The following is a 17,999-nucleotide window of genomic DNA, read 5'->3' on the forward strand; positions in this document are numbered from 1 at the left end:
GGCTAAGTTGGTAAGGAGGCTAATGGTTTCAAAGCTTAACTAAAAATAGCACCCCAAGTGAGTCTCTTGCTTTCCTAAACTTAAGGTGAAATTTTACTAGTAGGAGTAGTTAATAACACATCTGTTTCCAGTTGTTTCAGATAAGAGTTTATAGGCCTGTATTTTAAATTTCTTGACCAAGATTATATAGCTAATGAAACCAGAAGTAGACAAGTTAAATCTTGTTATTGTTGCTTTATTCTATATTCCTAACTGTTCTCTGTATTATCTTTATTGGTTAAATTAGAAGCATTTTCTTGCCCTTATATCCCTTAATCTCTCTTCATTCTGGTCATTTTTTCTGAGATCATTTATTTTTACATCTCCTTAATTTTTACATACTTGCAGAGAAGGAGAGCATATAAATAATTGTTTTCTAGAAAAGTTCTCTAAACAAAAGCACAACACTATAAATCAGTGACAAAGTATGAGATATTTTTTAACTAAGAAATGAAAACCCAGTCATACTTACTTCATAGCCTAAATGAAAACAGCCAGTCCTTTATAGGAAAAGGTAGATAAAGAGAAAAGGACAAAAAACCAGAGAGAAGTCATACAGTATAAGGACAAAAAAATTTCTTAAAGATGAAGATAGGGCTGAGTAGAGTAGTACTTATGCTGTCATGTCCTGTGATGGTAAAATACATTCACATTCATGACACTTTTATGAATGCCAGTTTTTCCTTAAAAGAGTTGCAAAATAGAATGAAAAGTAGAAACTCCTCGTTTAACATGCATCAGTATATTTTTTAAGGTTATACTAAAGACATGATTATTAGGAAGTACATAGCTCTTTAGACCTTAAGATAAAGATCCATTTGTTTATTTTTTATACCTTTTTTTTAAAAAAAAGATTTTATTTATTTATTTATACAAGTACTGGATACAGTCAGAAGCGTGGGAGGATGAGAGAATTCACCAGAGCCAGAGCAGAGAGCAGAACGACGAAGTGCACTGCTGAGGGGAGCAGCAGGCGGCAGGAGAGGTCTTTTGCGCCATGTGGGACCCTCTTCTGGTGACGGGGGATTGAACCGGCGCTGCAGAGACTGTGGGCAGCTTCGCAACCCAGTGCTCAACCATTGTGCCACCAGGAAGGCCCTATTTTTTATACCTTTTTTTTTGTACCTTTCAGTGTATGTGGCCAGACCTAGAAAAGCACATTTATTGCTGACATTGCATATTAATTTTGTAATTATTACAATTACAGATTTATCTAAGTGGATTTCTTCCAAAATATGATGCAGATCACTCTTTTACAAGTCTTTCAACCCCAGAAAAGAGTTTCATCTTTATAAACAGTCGACCAGTACACCAGAAAGACATTCTAAAGGTAATCTATCTTATATTTTAGAGTATATTTTGGAAAAAAAAAACACTTGGATCAAAAATAGAACTTGACTTTGTCATTTGTCAGCTTGTCAGAAGTACTAATTCTAAGAATTTGCTCTAAAATAAGGGAAAGGGAAGAATGAAATACAGTAATATTCTCTAAACATTGTGCTAAGTACCTTACATATGTTTCATTGACTTTTCACAACAACTCTGTGATGAATTATTATTTTTATTTAAAGTGAGGAAACATATTTTAATGAGTTTTTTAAACTGTATAGCCAGTATTATGAAGCCAGCATTAGATTGGATATTTGTACTTTTTTTTTTTTTTTGAAAAAATTTTTATTAATTAAATTTTTTTTCTTACATCATTGTAGTCCCCAGAATTCTCCCACCACTGTATCACCTGTGAACCATCACCATATTCCCTTGTGTTCATCCTTCCCCTGGTTTGTCCCTACTACCACCCCCTCCTCAGTTCTATGGTCAGCTTGTTAGTTTTGACTTTTTCTTGACCTTTTGTTTAGTTTCCCTATATTCCACATACAAGTGAGGCCATCCAGTATTTATCTTTCCTTCTGATTAATTACAGCTAACATAATCCCTTCCAGCTTGAATGCCTATGCTTCCTTAGATTTAAGGTTTCTGGATGGATATTACTCTTTAAATACTTTTTTCTAAATATGCAGCTGCATCCCCTCAGTGTCACAGTTGAATGTGCTCCTTTTGGTGGTATTTTAAGGATGACAATACTGACTGTATTTACATGGTGTTTTTATCTTTTATTCATTACATATCTTCTATAGTTAATCCGACATCATTACAATCTGAAATGCCTAAAGGAATCTACTCGTTTGTATCCCATTTTCTTTTTGAAAATTAATGTTCCTACAGCTGATGTGGATGTAAATTTAACACCAGATAAAAGTCAAGTATTGTTACAGAATAAGGTAACCTTTTTCATATAATTTTTTGTATTTATGCTATTTACAAACTTCTAGAGTCCTAGCCATTTTCATGTATCAAAGGGAGATTTACTTGTTTATATTTTTGGTTTTACTATTTCAAATTCTGTCTTTTTTTCCCCCATAATTTCGCCTAATATTTGTTAACTTGTATTTTTAGGAATCTGTTTTAATTGCTCTTGAAAATCTGATGACGACTTGTTATGGATCACAACCTGGTACAAATTCTAACGAGAATAATAAAACAGATGTTTCCTCAGCTGACATGATTGTTAGTAACATAGCAGAAACAGATGTGCTGTTAAATAAGATGGAATCATCTGGAAATAATTACCCAAATGTTGATACTTCAACCTTTTCTTTCCAAAATGCTATATATAATGATGAATCTGGAAGCAGCACTAATTCTTGTTTAAATAATCAGATAAGGGTTGATGACCATTATGACGATCATTTCAGTCATGAACTTTCTAGCATTGATATGAACACTAAAAATACACTTCAAGAAACCCCAATGGATAATTTATCATGTGAGGAAGTCCAGAAGGACAATAGTGAAACTTGTTTTGTAAGTTCTGTTAAGCATGCCCTATCAGAAAATGTCAATAAAAGCCCTATAGATCAGAGTGGGAAAAATAAGGAAGAACCAGTTCCTGAGAAGTCTTTGGAAATTTGTGCAGATGACTGGAGCAGGGGAAATGTACTTAATTCAGCAGGAGAAAACATTGAACCTGTCAAAATTTTAGTGCCTCAAGAAAGTTCAACAAGTAAAGTAAGTAGTAATAATCATCCTCGTCCAAGCCCTGAGCAAAAAAACCTCAGTGAAGGTTCTTGTAACAAAAAATCGAATGTGGTAGATAATAAATCTGGACAGCTTACCGCTTATGATTTAATTAGCAATCGAGTAATAAAGAAGCCTATGTCAGCAAGTGCCCTTTTTGTTCAAGATCATCGAGCTCAGTTTCTCACAGAAAACTCTAAGAGCACTTTGGAGGATGCAACAGTACAGATTGAAGAACTGTGGAAGACATTGAGTGAAGAGGAAAAACTGAAGTAAGTTTCCAGAGCTAGCATATGACCTGAATGTTCAGATATTTCCATTCTATATGACTCACTGTGTCATAAAAAAAAAACCTTAAAAAGTTATTTATGGAAAAGCAGATTGGAATATGCCTTTTAACTTGGCTAGTAACTTTTCTGGTATCACCTTTTTTGTAAATTTAGAAGTTTTTAGTGCTGTTTTTTATTTTGGTACAAGCCTTAATTGCTTTCTGATTTATTAAGTTTTTAAACATTTTCCATTTTTTTTTAAAGATTTATTTTTATACAAGAGCTGGGGTACAGGCCAGAGGCGCGGGAGGGTGAGAGGATTCACCAAAGACAGAGCGGGGAGCAGAACAGGCAGACGACCAAAATACACTGGTGAGGAGAGCAGCAGCCAGGACAGGACAGGTCTGCCATGCCATGTGCGAATCTCCCTGGCCCTCTGGGATCAACCACACTGCAGAAGCTGTAGACAGCTTCACAGCGCTGAGCTCAACCCGCTGCGCCACTGGGGAGGCCCCGTTCTTTTTTTTTTTTTTTTAAGATTTATTTATTTATGCATACAAGAACCGGAGTACAGACCAGAGGTGCAGGAAGGTGAGAGGATTCACCAGAGACAGAGCGGGGAACAGAACAGGCAGATCTACTGAAATACACTGCTGAAGGGAGCAGCTGGCCAGGCAGGAGAGGTCTGCTGCGCCATGTGGGTTGCTTCCTGGCTGGCTGGGGATTGAACTCCTGCTACAAAGGCTGCAGATAGCTTCATAGTGCTATTCTTAACCTCTTGCACCACCAGGGAGGCCCAATATTTTCCATTCTTGTTAACTTAAAACTACTTTCTTCTATTTCCTTTTTATTTTATGTTCACCTATGCAGTCTGTCTCTGGTGGATCCTCTCACCCCCTGTATCTCTGGCCTGTACCTCAGATCTTGTATGCATAAATAAATAAATCTTTTTTAAAAAAAAAAGTAACTGTCCATATATGTGTGATTTTAATTATAGGCCCTCAATTCTATTCCATTGGTCTGTGTTTCTGATTTTGTACCAGTAGCGTATTGTTTGAATACTGCTCCAATAGTATAGTTTGAATTCTGGGAGTGTAATACCTCCATTTTCCATCTTTTCTCTCAGGATCACTTTGACTGCTTGGGGTCTTAAGTGGCTCCATACAAATTTAGAATTATTTCCTTGAAAAATATCCTTGGGGCCTCCCCTGGTGGCGCAGTGGTTGAGCGCTGGGTTGCGAGGCTGCCTGCAGCCTCTGCAGCGCCAGTTCGATCCCCAGCCACCAGCGAGGGTCCCGCAAAAAAAAAAAAAAAAAAAAAAATCCTTGGGATTTTGATTGCATTGATTTATAAATTACTTTAGGTATATGGGTATTTTAACAGTGTATACTCTTTAAATCTATAAACACAGGATATTTTTCCATTTCTTTGTGTCTTATTTCCTTTAACAATATCTAGTGTTTACTCCCATGTATTTCATCCTATTTGGTGCATTTATAAATAGGATTGTTTCCTTAATTTCCCTTTTGTCTAGTTCATTTGCATATAGAAATAGATAGTTGTACATTAATTTTATATCCCTTTTAACCTTTATTATTTCTACTAGTTTTTTGGTGGACTCTAAGATTTTCTGTGATTGTTATCATATCTGAAAAATGATTGTTTTACTACTTCTTTTCCAATTTGGTTTCCTTTTCTTTTTCTTGCCTAATTGCTCTGTCTAAAACTTCCAATGCTATTTTGAACAGTAGCAGTGAGAGTGGACATCCTTGTCTTTTTCCTGATCTTTAGGGGAAACATTTAGTGGGTTTTTTTTAATATTTTATTTTATATAATGCTTACATCATTTTTCATTTTTGCACAATGTATGCATTTTCTTTTTTTTAATTAAACATTTTTTTAAAAGATTTATTTATTTATTTATACAAGCACTGGGTACAGTCAGAAGTGTGGGAGGGTGAGAGGATTTACCAGAGCCAGAGCGGGGAACAGAACAGGCAGACCGATGAAATACACTGCTGAGGGAGCAGCGGACGGCAGGAAAGGTCTGCTCGCCATGTGGGACCCTCCCCGGCGGCCGGGGATCAAACCGGTGCTGCAGAGGCTGCAGGCAGCTCTGCAGCACAGCTCTCAACTGCTGCGCCACCGGGGGAGGCCCCAATGTATGCATTTTCGTTTTGGTTATATTCCCCATATAATTGCATCCCCCCTTATTTTGACCCTAATCCTTCCTCTCCTCACCCTTCCCTTCCCCCCCCCCACTATGTCTCTGGTTTGTAGTTGCTTGTTGATTTTGATTTTTACTTTGTATTAATTAGTATTTTTCCTAGTTCCTTTTTAGGTTTTCTAAATTCCTGCTATGAGTGAGACCATCCGGTATTTTTCTTTTTCTTTCTGACTTATTTCACTGAGCATGATCCCTTCTAGCTCCATCCATGTTGCCGCAAACTGCATGTGTTTATCTTTTTTGATTGCTGAGTAATATTCTATTGAGAAACACTTAGTTTTTTTATCGAGTATGATGCTAGGTGTGGGTTTGTCCTTTGTGATCTTTATTTTGTTGAGATATGTTCCTTTTTCTAATATATTAAGAGTTTCTGTCATAAATGGTGTTGAATCTTGTGAAATGCTTTCTTCAGTATATTGATATTATCATGTAATTTTTATTTTTCTGAAGATGTTAAGATAAATTGATTTTGTGTATATTAAAACAACCTTGCATCCCTGGAATAAATCCCAATTAGTCATGATGTGTGATTATCTTAATGTATGGCTGGATTCAATTTGCCAAGATCTTATTAAAGGTTTTTACATCTATGTTGACAGAGATATTGGTCTGTAGTTGTGTGTGTGTGTGTGTGTGTGTGTGTGTGTGTGTGTGTGTTTGTTTCTGGGATCAGAGTAATGTTGGCCTCAGAATGTGTTTGGGATTATACCCCCTGTCCCTCATAATTTTTTTTTTTTTGACTGCTTTCAGAATTTCAGCTTTATCTTTGGTTTTCAGTAGTTTGATTCTAATATCCAATCTGTTACTAAGATTGGGTAATTTTTATCATTTTTCTTAAACTTAAGGACCCTTCATTTTTCCATCTCTAATCAGCTGTTAAATCCACCTAGTGAATTTTTCATTTCAAATATTTATTCAGTCCTAGCATTTTCATTTCTATTTTGTTTCTTTTTATAATTTCCAAGTCTGCTGAGATTTCTCCTTCTTTTCTCTCATTTTCAATTTTTCTTTAAGCTCTTAATTTTTATTAAAAACTTAATTTTTAATGTTGGGTTGTTTTTTGTCAAATTCTAACACTTGGGTCATCTTGAGATTGGTTTCTACTGACCAGTTTTTCTCTTGAGCATGACTCATATTTTCCAGTTTTATTGCTTCAGTGATGGCATTTGACTCTATATTTATTGATTCCTTACTGACAAATCACCTGAAGCTTGTGTTTTACACTTTGTTAGAGAGATACCTTAAATTTTGCCCTTAGTCCTAGGGCCTCTTCTTAGTTCTTGGCTATAGTTTTTTTCTTACATCTATGAAAAAATTTTGCCTTCCTCCAGTTTTAATTAAAAGTACAAAGTGTTTACTAAGTCATCTTATTATGTGGAATTCAAATTCCAAACTCTTATTTCCCTTTAAATGAGCAGCCACGGAAATCTCTGTTTAGCTCATTTAACTTTTCAAAGGTTGTTTTCCTCTAGCCTCCCACATATGGGGTTTTCTGGAATTTCTCCCTCAATTTCCAGTTGTTTTAGAAGAAGGGAGCTCTATGTTCTGACGACTTAGGCTTGAAAGAGTCCAGGTTTCAGATTGCTTTCTTGCTATTTTCCCTTAATGGTGGTGACTTGCCTCTGGGTAAAGACTGTATAAATATGAATCTTTCAGTTTCTGCTTCCTTTTGGTTGCTCTGTAGTACTTATTTTAAATCGGTGATTTCTTTATTTTGTTCAGAGTTTATATATATAGTAATATGTACATGGGTTGGTCCAGTACAAACTCCCTCATTATCAGGTCTATGATGACAACTCTTTGTTTTCTATAAAATTTACTTCAGACACTTAATATATTTCTTATTATGACCTCATTAGTTCTATTTTATTTCTATTCATAGATATGAAGAGAGGGCTACTAAAGACTTGGAACGATACAATAAACAAATTAAGAAAGCCATTGAACAGGAGTCACAGATAACATTAAAGGATGGCAGAAAAAAAATAAAACCCACCAGTGCATGGAACTTGGCACAGAAGCACAAGTTGAAAACCTCATTATCTAATCAGTCAAAACTTGATGAACTCTTTCAATCCCAAATTGAAAAGAAAAAGAGCCAAAACATTAAAATAGTTCAGATCCCGTTTTCAATGGAAAACTTAAAAAACAAAATGCGGAATCATAAAGAATTTGACTTAGAAGAGAAGGAGGAATTTTGTTTGATCCATAATCTCAGGTTTCCCGATGGTTGGCTAATCACATCTCAATCAGAGGTAATGTTATTAAACCCATATAGAGTGGAAGAAGCCCTGCTATTTAAAAGACTCCTTGAGAATCATCAGCTTCCTGCAGAGCCACTGGAACAACCAATTATATTAACAGAGAGGTATAGTAAAGTAACTTTTTTACTCTAACAATATTTATTAATCCATATGAGATTAGAAATTGAGGTTAAAAGTTGAATGTTTTTCCTAGTAGGAAAAAGTAGTATTTATTTAAAAAGTAGTATTTATTTTTTAGGTTTACTTCTTAAAACTTGATTTTAATCTTCAGTGGAATTGCTTTTAAATAAGTTTTAGAATATATAGTTTACTTTTGTAGTTATTGAATATCAAGTTCAATTTTCCTTCTGTGCATTCATGACTTCCCTAGAGAAATTTTGAATTAGGTTGCCATAATTCTCCTTTATTAGGCATCCTACTTTAACATTTCAAACAGACAGTAAAATGGAATTATATAGTGAATACCTTTATCAACAAATGTCAAGCTTTTACTACATTTGCTGTCTACTTTAATATATATATATGTATATGCATATTTTCTTTCCTTTACCTAAAGTATTTGACAGTTTCTATTCCTACATCTTTTACCATATCTGTCTCAAAAATGGCTATTTTTCTACCTACCATGTGTCTTTGTCAGACACATTCATTGACATTCTTCCCAATTTTCTTAAACTTTTTAATACTTTGTAAATTTTTAATTTAATTTGCATTTAAACAAGGCCCAACCATTACATTTCCTTGCCTCTTAAATCTCTTCTGATATCACAGTATTCTTTATTGTCATTGAGTTATTTCATTGACCATTCCATTGTCTTGATTCATCTCTGTGCCTCCTTGAGGTATTGTGTAACTTGTTTTTCCCTCTCCTCAAATGGAAATTAGCTCAGGAAGATAGCATAGATTTAGATTCTACTTTTTGGTAAAACTGCTTTGGTAAAACTTCATGTTTCATCTTATCACTGAGTCAGCTGATGACAGCCTATCTCTACCTTCAAGTTCCCTCACACCCTTTCCATTTAATGTTTTCACCCACTGATGATTGTTGCCTGAACTATTTTTATCATAGATTGTTACATGGGGTATTTCTTTTTGATATCCTTCATGAACAAATTATTTTCTGTAAATATGAATACTATTCACATTTCCCTTTTTTATACTTAATGTTTTTCTTTTGTAGTCTGACATGGGTATAGAGGATCATGTGTACAGCAAAAGATAAAAACCTGTAATTAAATTTTAATAAGAATTTATTCTCTACAAATCATTAGATAACTTTCAGAAATTCTAAGAATAAATCAAGAATCATTTATAAAATATATTAAAGCCTTTGTTTTAAAGATCCTCCACCAGAAGGAAAAAATAGAGCCAGAACACAAGAAGGCATTTGTTAAAGCTGTCTTTTAATTAAACCAACCCTGGTCAGATTAATTAAAATCCAGTGTCTTTCAAAAAAAAAAAAAAATCCAGTGTCTTTCATAGTATTGTCTTAAAATTGATTTAGAAAACTGTCAAAGGAAAAAAATCCTTAGGATGTACTAAAAGAGCTCAAAATCTGGTGGTATACTATTTCTTCTTCCCTTAAAAAGATCAAGGGTTATCTGAAATTTTAACTAAAGGGTATTTGTAAACTTTAAGTTAGACCTCAATAATCTTTTTGTGCTAATAAGTTTTTAAAAATATTTTTTTCTTTGTGATCTTCTGTTACTAAAACACAAATACATGAAAAACTATTATTTTGTACCCATGTTAACCTGAAAATAATTTTTTCTTATTTGAATGTGAACAGCAACAGAGCTTAATTGAAAATTGTTTGCACCTTTTTTCTGAAATGGGGCATCCCCATCAATTAATAATGTAAATTTTTTAAAACTGACTCTTGGACAGGGTAACTATAGGTTGCACTCTATATTCTCACCAGAGTTCTAAATCAGATTGCATTTTTTAACTCTGAGTGGAGTAATTTTGATATCTATAAGAATAATAATGGCTGTTGTTATTGAGCACTTAATATTTGATAGAATCTTTGTGAAACTCTTTGCTTTAATCATCTTATCTGCAAAGCTTATGCAAAATAGGTGCTGTTATTATCCATATGTTATATTGGAGGAAACTGTTCTGAAGCACAGGACAGTTAAGTAACTTAACAATGTTTATACACCAACAAATAAGCAGTGGGTCCAAAACTCCAATCTAGACAGTAACATTACATTATTAGTTGCTGCACTATATCATCTTCATCATCCCCACTGCCAGCTCTGGCTCTCAGACTGATTTTATGAATGTTGCTTAGTTCATACAGAGTACATCTCATATATCGCTGAAGCCTTCCTCTCTATGATATCTGTTCTCATAGCCAAATGGGTCCTCAATCTTATAGCTGTCATGAACAAAGACATTATTTATTTGTTAACATTTTCAAGGGATACAGGGAAAATGAAGAAATAGCAATTCATCATCCTTCATTGGAACATAAAACAGTGCCTTGCAGGCTTAAGACAAATATTCATTGAATGAATAGGAAATGGTAACCTTCCACATGTCAACCCCCAAAATACCGTCTCTTAATGATAAGTTATGAATCACCTTGACCAATCCTAAAACCAACATGAAAGGTTAATTTGTGCCATAAGTAATTTTGACTACCTCATAATTTTGTTTAGATCCCTCATGATCCAGAACCATTTTGAATACCACCTTTCACAGACATGCTGCACATACAGTGGACTGAAGGATGCTCTCCCAAATTCCAAAATAGTAAATTATATTAAGTTTCTGGATATATACATAAAAGATATATGCTGATCTTTTTATTGTTGATAAAAGATATATGCTGATCTTTTTATTGTTGATGAAACCTTGACTAGCAATTGAAAATTATGTAGAATGGACCACTTGAGTAACATAAGAGTATTATTATGTCTGCTTTAAAGGTACAAAGGGGCATTACTTATAAAGTTTTCATTTGTATTATATGGAGAGAACAGAGCTTTTGATTGCTTATTTAGTTTGTAAATTTGAGATGTCTGCTAGGTCTATTCTTTTTGTACACTATATGCAGTAGGACTTCTACGAAATATAAACAAATATAAAAAATTAAGTTTCTCACAAGGCTGCTTATATCTTTGTATTTTGGTTTCTGGTAATAAAGCTTTAAAGATCCCTTGGATTAACTTTTTTTCCATGAATCCTCCATTTTATTTTATATATTTAATAAATTAAAGGGCCATCCTTTTTTTTCCCCCCCAGTCTTTTTAATGGATCTCATTATTTAGAGATTTTATATAAAATGACATCAGATGACCAAAGATACAGTGGATCAACTTACCTTTCCGATCCTCGTCTTACAGCAAATGGTTTCAAGATAAAATTGATACCAGGTATGATTATGTGTTTTAATATTTTGTGACTTGGAGAAATAAGTCTTGTTGCAAGAATTGAGGTTACAAAATTTAAAGCTATCATGGTATATTTTTGTCTCACATAAAATAAAATGTCAGCTGTATAAAAAGTAGTATTTCAAGGAAGGTCACCTTTGCCTGAAACAAGCAAGTTGTTGGCATCTGTTTCAGTCCATTTCTTGCATTTTCATCTTCTTAAATAATCAAGTAAACTCATAGTCATTTTTTGCCATCATTTGTTACAGTATTCAAACTGTCTGTGTAACTAAATTATTAAATATTCCTTCATATAGTGAAACACAAATATGTTGAATACTGTAATACCCCAACACAATGCACATATTCTTTCCTTTTAAGAAGCATTTACTTGTTTTGCTGATTAGACTTCTAATAACAATATTATATCTGGAGAATGAATGCTCTGATTCCATTGCTTTGCTATGATAACATTATTTACTTAGTATAGAAATTCACTAGGTAGGGGGAAAAACAGAAAATCCATCTGACTAAGAAAACTTTGATTTTCCTGGCTAGCCCTTCTCTGTTTTCTCATAGTTTCCATGCTTAACTGCCCTCTGCTGTAGCTTCCTAGATAGATCTTGTTTTATTACTTTCCCTTCATCTGGAATCAAGGTACACACAGGCACTAGGAAGAATAATTCCAATGCCCTCCCTCTTGCCTACCCCTAAACTTGTCATGAACAATGTGCAAAAGCATTAAGTTCAACCAAAAGTGTTGAAGATATCTAAAAGAATATTTTATTGACAAATGAAAAGAAGCTAAAACAATGTACAAAACCATCAAATAGATAAATACAGAAAATTATTTGTTGTTTCAAATTTTAATTAATTTTCCTGACTTTTGCAGTTTTAAGGATACCTTCCCTAAACTTCTTACCTCTTTCCTTAATCACAATATTTATATTTGGAGTGAATTAGAGTTCAAATTCCAATTCTTTCATTTAAAAACAGTGTGTTCTTGGAAAAATCATATGTCCTCAATATTTCTTAATCAGTTACAAATAGCAATTATTAAATAATTATGTACATGGCACTCTCCAAAGTATTAAATGTATTAATTTATTTAATGCTAATAGTCCTATGAATAGTTTTTAGGACTGTTCCCCATTTTACAAATGGGAAAAAAATCAAGACAGAGATGAGTTTTCTTAAGGGTACATTGAACCAAGACTAGAACCCATACAATATGTCTCAAAACTTAGCTCTTAAGTAAGTGGTTGTATTGTTTCCCTATTAAAATTGAGATATTTACTTAATAGTATAATCGTGCATGTTTTAAACAAGGCACTTATATGAAATCAGTTTGAATAGTACTTAATAATAGGTGTTCAAATATTCTCTTTTCTTTCCTTCTTCCAGCCTCCCATTTGACCTGAACTGACTTGTCCTAGAAATCATTGTCCCTTAGGACCCCAGTTATCTTTTTAATGTATTTGAAGTGTGAAGCAAGTGTTGTATATGTATGTGTACAAATATACTTTTTTCTTGACTTAATCTGTTATTCTAATTAGCTATGTAGCATTTGTGTCAGGTGCCATTTGTCCATGGAAAATGTTACAGCAATTTTTTTTTCACTTTGGTAACTATCCTGTCTGTTCCCAGAACATGTTTATTTTTGAGGTCCCCAGTGAGTTTCTGTCTAACAGATGCTTTCAACTCTTAGTTTATGGATCATGTTTTTTAAATCCTGTTGAATGCCAGGTACTTTTCATGGGACCAAAGAATAAATGAATAAAAATATCACCTGCAAACTAATTTTGATTGTGATTAACTTTATTTATATTATTATCAGAATTATTTTTCTTGTCAATTTAATAGATCAAGTTAAACTTTTCTATTTTCCTTCATTAATTTTTATACTTTTTTTTAAAGAGAGTTGGTTTTTTTTAAGATTTATTTATTTATGCATATAAGAGCAGAGGTACAGACCAGAGATGTGAGGGATGAGAGGATTCACCAGAGACAGAGTGGGGAACAGAACAGGCAGACTGACTGAAAATACACTGCTGAGGGGAGCAGCGGGCAACACAGGAGAGGTCTGCTGCCCCATGCAAGTTTCTCCCTGGCTGGCTGGGGATTGAACTCATTCTGCAGAGGCTTCAGATTGCTTCATAGTACGGTGCTTAACCCCTTGCACCACCAGACAGGCCCTAAAGATAGTGTTGATGTATTGGACTAGTTTGGGGTCAACAGTGCCAGTTGTCACAAAGCATCTTTGGAAAAAAATAAAGGCCTTTAAAAGAGGAAGAGCAGGGGCCTCCCCTGGTGGCACAGTGATTGAGCGCTGGGTTGCGAAGCTGCGCGCCGCACCTGCAGCACTGATTCGATCCCCGGCCACAGGCCAGGGTCCCACATGGTGCGCAGACCTCTCCTGCTGTCCACTGCTCCCTTCAGCAGTGTACCTCGGTCCTTCTGCCTGTTCTTCTCCCCGCTCTGGCTCTGGTGAATTCTCTAGCCCTCCTGCGCTTCTGACTGTACCCAGTGCTTGTATGAATAAATAAATAAATCTTTAAAAAACAAAAAAAAAGAGGACGAGTACATCTGACTTCGAGGAAAAAGATTTAAATGTAACCCTAAGCACTTTGTTTGCTAATGGGGATAGCTTTCTGTTCTGTAGCATTAAGAATTTTGTATTTTAGGAAGTGAACATTTGTTACAGACTCATTTCAAATATTTTCCCTTAAAATTGGGAAGCATTTTACAGAACTTTTTGGGAATTCCTTGAAAGTTTATTGTTACATAGTTCTAAATGTCTGTATTAAATTTTCCGTATCTGAATTTTGCAGACAAAGGGATTAAAAATTCTTTTTACCCATATCTACAAGTAATTCTGTGAAATGTGTATAATTTCCTGGGACAAATTAGTCAGTATTAGACTTTTTTAATACAATCATACTATAAAAGATATAGAGCCAGCAATAGTAAAACATCTCTTCTACTGATATTTTTGTAAATTTTCATATCTGTATATATGTAAGGTAAGAACTCTAGAATATTCTGCTACTTTTTTAAACCCTGTGTCAAGACCCATTTTGCTCAAACACCCTTGGTTGCTTAAACGTTCATTCTGTTTCCCTTCATTAAACTTCGTGTTTTATCCCTAATGTTTATATGTCTTCTTATATTATTCTCTTATAGTTTTCTGGTAAAAATATTGGTATGCCTGTTCTGCATCATTATAGCTTCCTTCCAGTCAAGGAGTCAGTTGAAACTAGGAAAAGGTTAGGGACAGAGTCATTGACATCTCGGGATCTTAATCCCTTCAAACTCCTTTTTTTTTTTTACTCATCCATTAAGGGTACTACTTCTCCAGAATTGGACTGTCTTCTTTCATTTCTTCTAGGTAATACAGCATGGACTTTGATATAAGAACACTATTACACAGACATAGCTAAAATATCTCTGCTATTTTCCAAAGTCATAAAATGATTCTAAAGCCAGATGCGATCCTTTATGCTGTTATGGCATGCCAGCGTGTAGCTACTTTTTAGTTTTATTTTAATCATTAAATTATTTAAAATAGTTGGAATAACTTGTCGATCTTAAACATTGTCCTGGTAAAATACTTCAAAACTAACATTATTCCTCAAATTGTTAATCTATTAATTAATTACTTGCTATGGTGCTGTGGAAGCTATAGCAAGCAATATATTACTTGCTATGGCTCATTTTATATTATAATAAGCTATCAAATCAGTACTTTGTAAACCTTCAACTTGCACATTGTTTATGTCAATTAGATCTAAATAGAGCTGGAAAAGTGTTACTCTATGAATATTTTTTAATTTTTAAGTCAAAATAGTTACATCCTTTAAGTTGATGTTAAGTCAGTAGGGCGATTTGAACAGCAACAGTTGTTAAAACACTTAAACCTGTTTTATTCTAATAAATATCATGGGACTCAATTTTCTCTCCAAAGTAAGAAATGTTCTAAACAAATGTAGAAAACAGAACAGCAATAATGAAGATTAAATTAAATGATATAAAGTACATGTGGTGTCTATGAGCACTTATGATTTAATATGAATGTACAATCCTACAGGAAATTATTTGTTCTCCAACCAAGGAACAAAACTGTCCCCACTATATTAAATTCTAATGAGTGTTCTCTAAATGTTTTAACAGTGGTCTTGTTCTTAATAGACATTTTCTGGAATACAGTTTAAACTATATATGTGATTTTCTTTTTTCTTTCAGGAGTTTCCATTGCTGAAAACTACTTGGAAATAGAAGGACTGGCTAATTGCCTCCCATTCTACGGAGTAACGGATTTAAAAGAAATCCTTAATGCTATATTAAACAAAAATGCAAAGGAAGTTTATGAATGTAGACCTCGAAAAGTGATAAGTTATTTAGAGGTATGCATTATTAGATTAAGTTGCTTAGTTAGGTTTTAAGATACTGTTTCTTAAAACAGAAAATGGTTTTAAGATGGTAGTTTTAGTAAGGTTTATTTGTTTGCAAGAAGGAAACGCTATTAAGAAAACTCCATTAAAGTTTTATGTCATACACTTTTTGGGGGGTGGGGGGCGGGAGGGGAGGGATTGGGGTCAGAATGGGGCGTTTGCAATTGTATGGGGGAATATAAAAATAAAATTTATTATTAAAAAAAAAGAAATAGATATCTAAGTGAAAGCAAAAGGAAAAAAAATTAAAAAAAAATAAAGTTTTACGTCATAGGTTGTGGTAATGTCTATTATAAATCCTTTAACATAATTTGTTGAGTAAATATTGAGAAAGAGCTTTATGAATTAGAAGTTTCATAGTGCTCTCTTTTTTAGAAGGGATTCAAAATACTCACTGAACCTTTATACCAACTACTTTGTCTAAAGAAGTGTTGTATGATTTTAAATACGAATCTCTTCAACAGCAAAAGAGTAGGGAAAATAGGAAAGATTATTGAATAAAGGGAAATTTTGGTTTTCTATTAATATCTACTGTAATAAGAAATTAACTAGGTTAAAAAAACAAATTCAAAGGTAATAAATGGTGAGGGAAGAATATAAACTTTTAAATGTCCAAGTAAATGGCAGTGGTGGGAAAATAGCGGGGATTATCTCTATGTTTAGGGTTCTAGCTATTCCTCAGAGTTGACTGGCATTATTTTATAAACAATGGAAAAGGAAGTATACTTAGGAATAATATTTGAATTTAAAGTCTTTGAAGTATATTTAAAAAAAAAATTAAAAACTAGCTTTGCTACTACTATTTTACCCCCAAAGTCTCAATATTTCCTATCTCAGACCAAATTTCTGACATTGTCCTTGATTCTGCATCCCTCAAAACCAAATAAATAAAACCATAAGCAAATCTTGACTCTACCTCCAGCTCATGCCAGCTATCACCCTTCTCAAAAATTTACCAGAACTGCAGTGATTGCCTGCAATACTCGCTGCCTCTCTTTTTGACCTGCCTCAAACAATTCTTCATATAGCAACTACACTGATAGTTATAAAATGTGAAATAAATGTCAGATTCTTGCTTTAAAATCCTTTGGTTACTTGCCTGTATATTTAGATTGGCACCCGAATTGCTCAAACTGTCCTAAAGGGTTATCTGGCCCCTGCTTAACACCCTTTCTTGTTCCTGTCTTTCCTTTAGTAACTCTTCTGCATATACACTATTCAATTCTGTTCCCTCTGCTTGAAATGATTTTCTTTCCCCATGATCTTTGCATCATAGTTCCTTAAGTAAATTAAAATTTAAATGTCACTTCAAGGTAGTGATAGTCACCCACTGTTATCTAGTTTAATCCTGTGCATTTTTTACTCCCTGAAATTTTGTCTTTTTTCCTCTTTTCTGTACCACAAGGTATATTTTACAAGAGCAAAGATCTGGTTTGTTTTGACACAATGACTACCATATGGTTGGTATTTAAAAATGTTTCTAAGTCAATGAGTAATAAAAGAATGTAATTAATTTTTCTTTGTTCCTTCTTGCCAGGAGTAACATGTTTTCTGCTTCAGGGTATATCAATAAAATGAATGGCTATCTCTTCACAGGGAGAAGCAGTGCGTCTATCTAGACAGTTACCCATGTATTTATCAAAAGAGGATATCCAAGACATTATCTGCAGAATGAAGTGCCAATTTGGAAATGAAATTAAAGGATGTGTTCATGGCCGTCCGTTTTTTCATCATTTAACCCATCTTCCAGAAGCTCCATGAGTAAATGTTTAAGAAAATTAGCATTGAAATTAAATTGTCATAAAATAATATGGGTCACCTTTTCAGTCATCTTTGTACTATCGTGTTAAATGGTTATTTTGTAAGTAAGAATCACTGGCTTGTTTGTATATTGAAAAAAATTCCCAAAACTAGAAAGCTTAAATAAATATAGACGATTAATTTTATATTTAAGAAACAACCTTTACAACAGTTACTGGTTGAAAACTCCAAAATAGGAAATACCTAATGTTATTGGATGGTTGACTTACTAGGTGCTATAAACTGAATTGCATATCCCAATTTCATAAGTTGGAGCCCTAACCTTCAATGCAGTGTTATTTATACATGGGTCCTTTGGGCAGGTAATTGGGTTTAGACGAAGTCACAAGAGTACTACCATCATTGTGGGATTAGTGCCCTTATAAGAAGAGTCACTTGAGAGTTTTCCTTCTGTTTCTCTCCTCCCCCACCACTCTCATGTGAGGACAGAGAAGGTGACCTTCTAAAATCCAGGAAGAACACTCACACCAGAA

At 33.9% G+C, this 17,999-nt stretch overlaps 1 protein-coding gene across 1 annotated transcript in view; it reads left to right on the plus strand.

Annotated features, from left to right (window-relative positions):
• PMS1 (PMS1 homolog 1, mismatch repair system component) overlaps window positions 1-17,466 on the plus strand; it is a gene marked incomplete at its 3' end in the record, with an annotated part of 67,308 nt that extends 49,842 nt beyond the window's left edge. The window contains exons 6-12 of the mRNA XM_084240998.1: window positions 1,247-1,369; window positions 2,178-2,321; window positions 2,497-3,389; window positions 7,496-7,981; window positions 11,127-11,257; window positions 15,497-15,657; window positions 17,302-17,466. Coding sequence (XP_084097124.1) covers window positions 1,247-1,369; window positions 2,178-2,321; window positions 2,497-3,389; window positions 7,496-7,981; window positions 11,127-11,257; window positions 15,497-15,657; window positions 17,302-17,466 — 2,103 coding nt within the window. The remainder of the gene's footprint in view (window positions 1-1,246; window positions 1,370-2,177; window positions 2,322-2,496; window positions 3,390-7,495; window positions 7,982-11,126; window positions 11,258-15,496; window positions 15,658-17,301) is intronic.
• Between the last annotated feature and the right edge of the window lie 533 nt (window positions 17,467-17,999).

This window comes from Talpa europaea (genome assembly GCF_964194135.1).
Source record: "Talpa europaea genome assembly, chromosome: 1".
Lineage (NCBI taxonomy): Eukaryota > Metazoa > Chordata > Mammalia > Eulipotyphla > Talpidae > Talpa > Talpa europaea.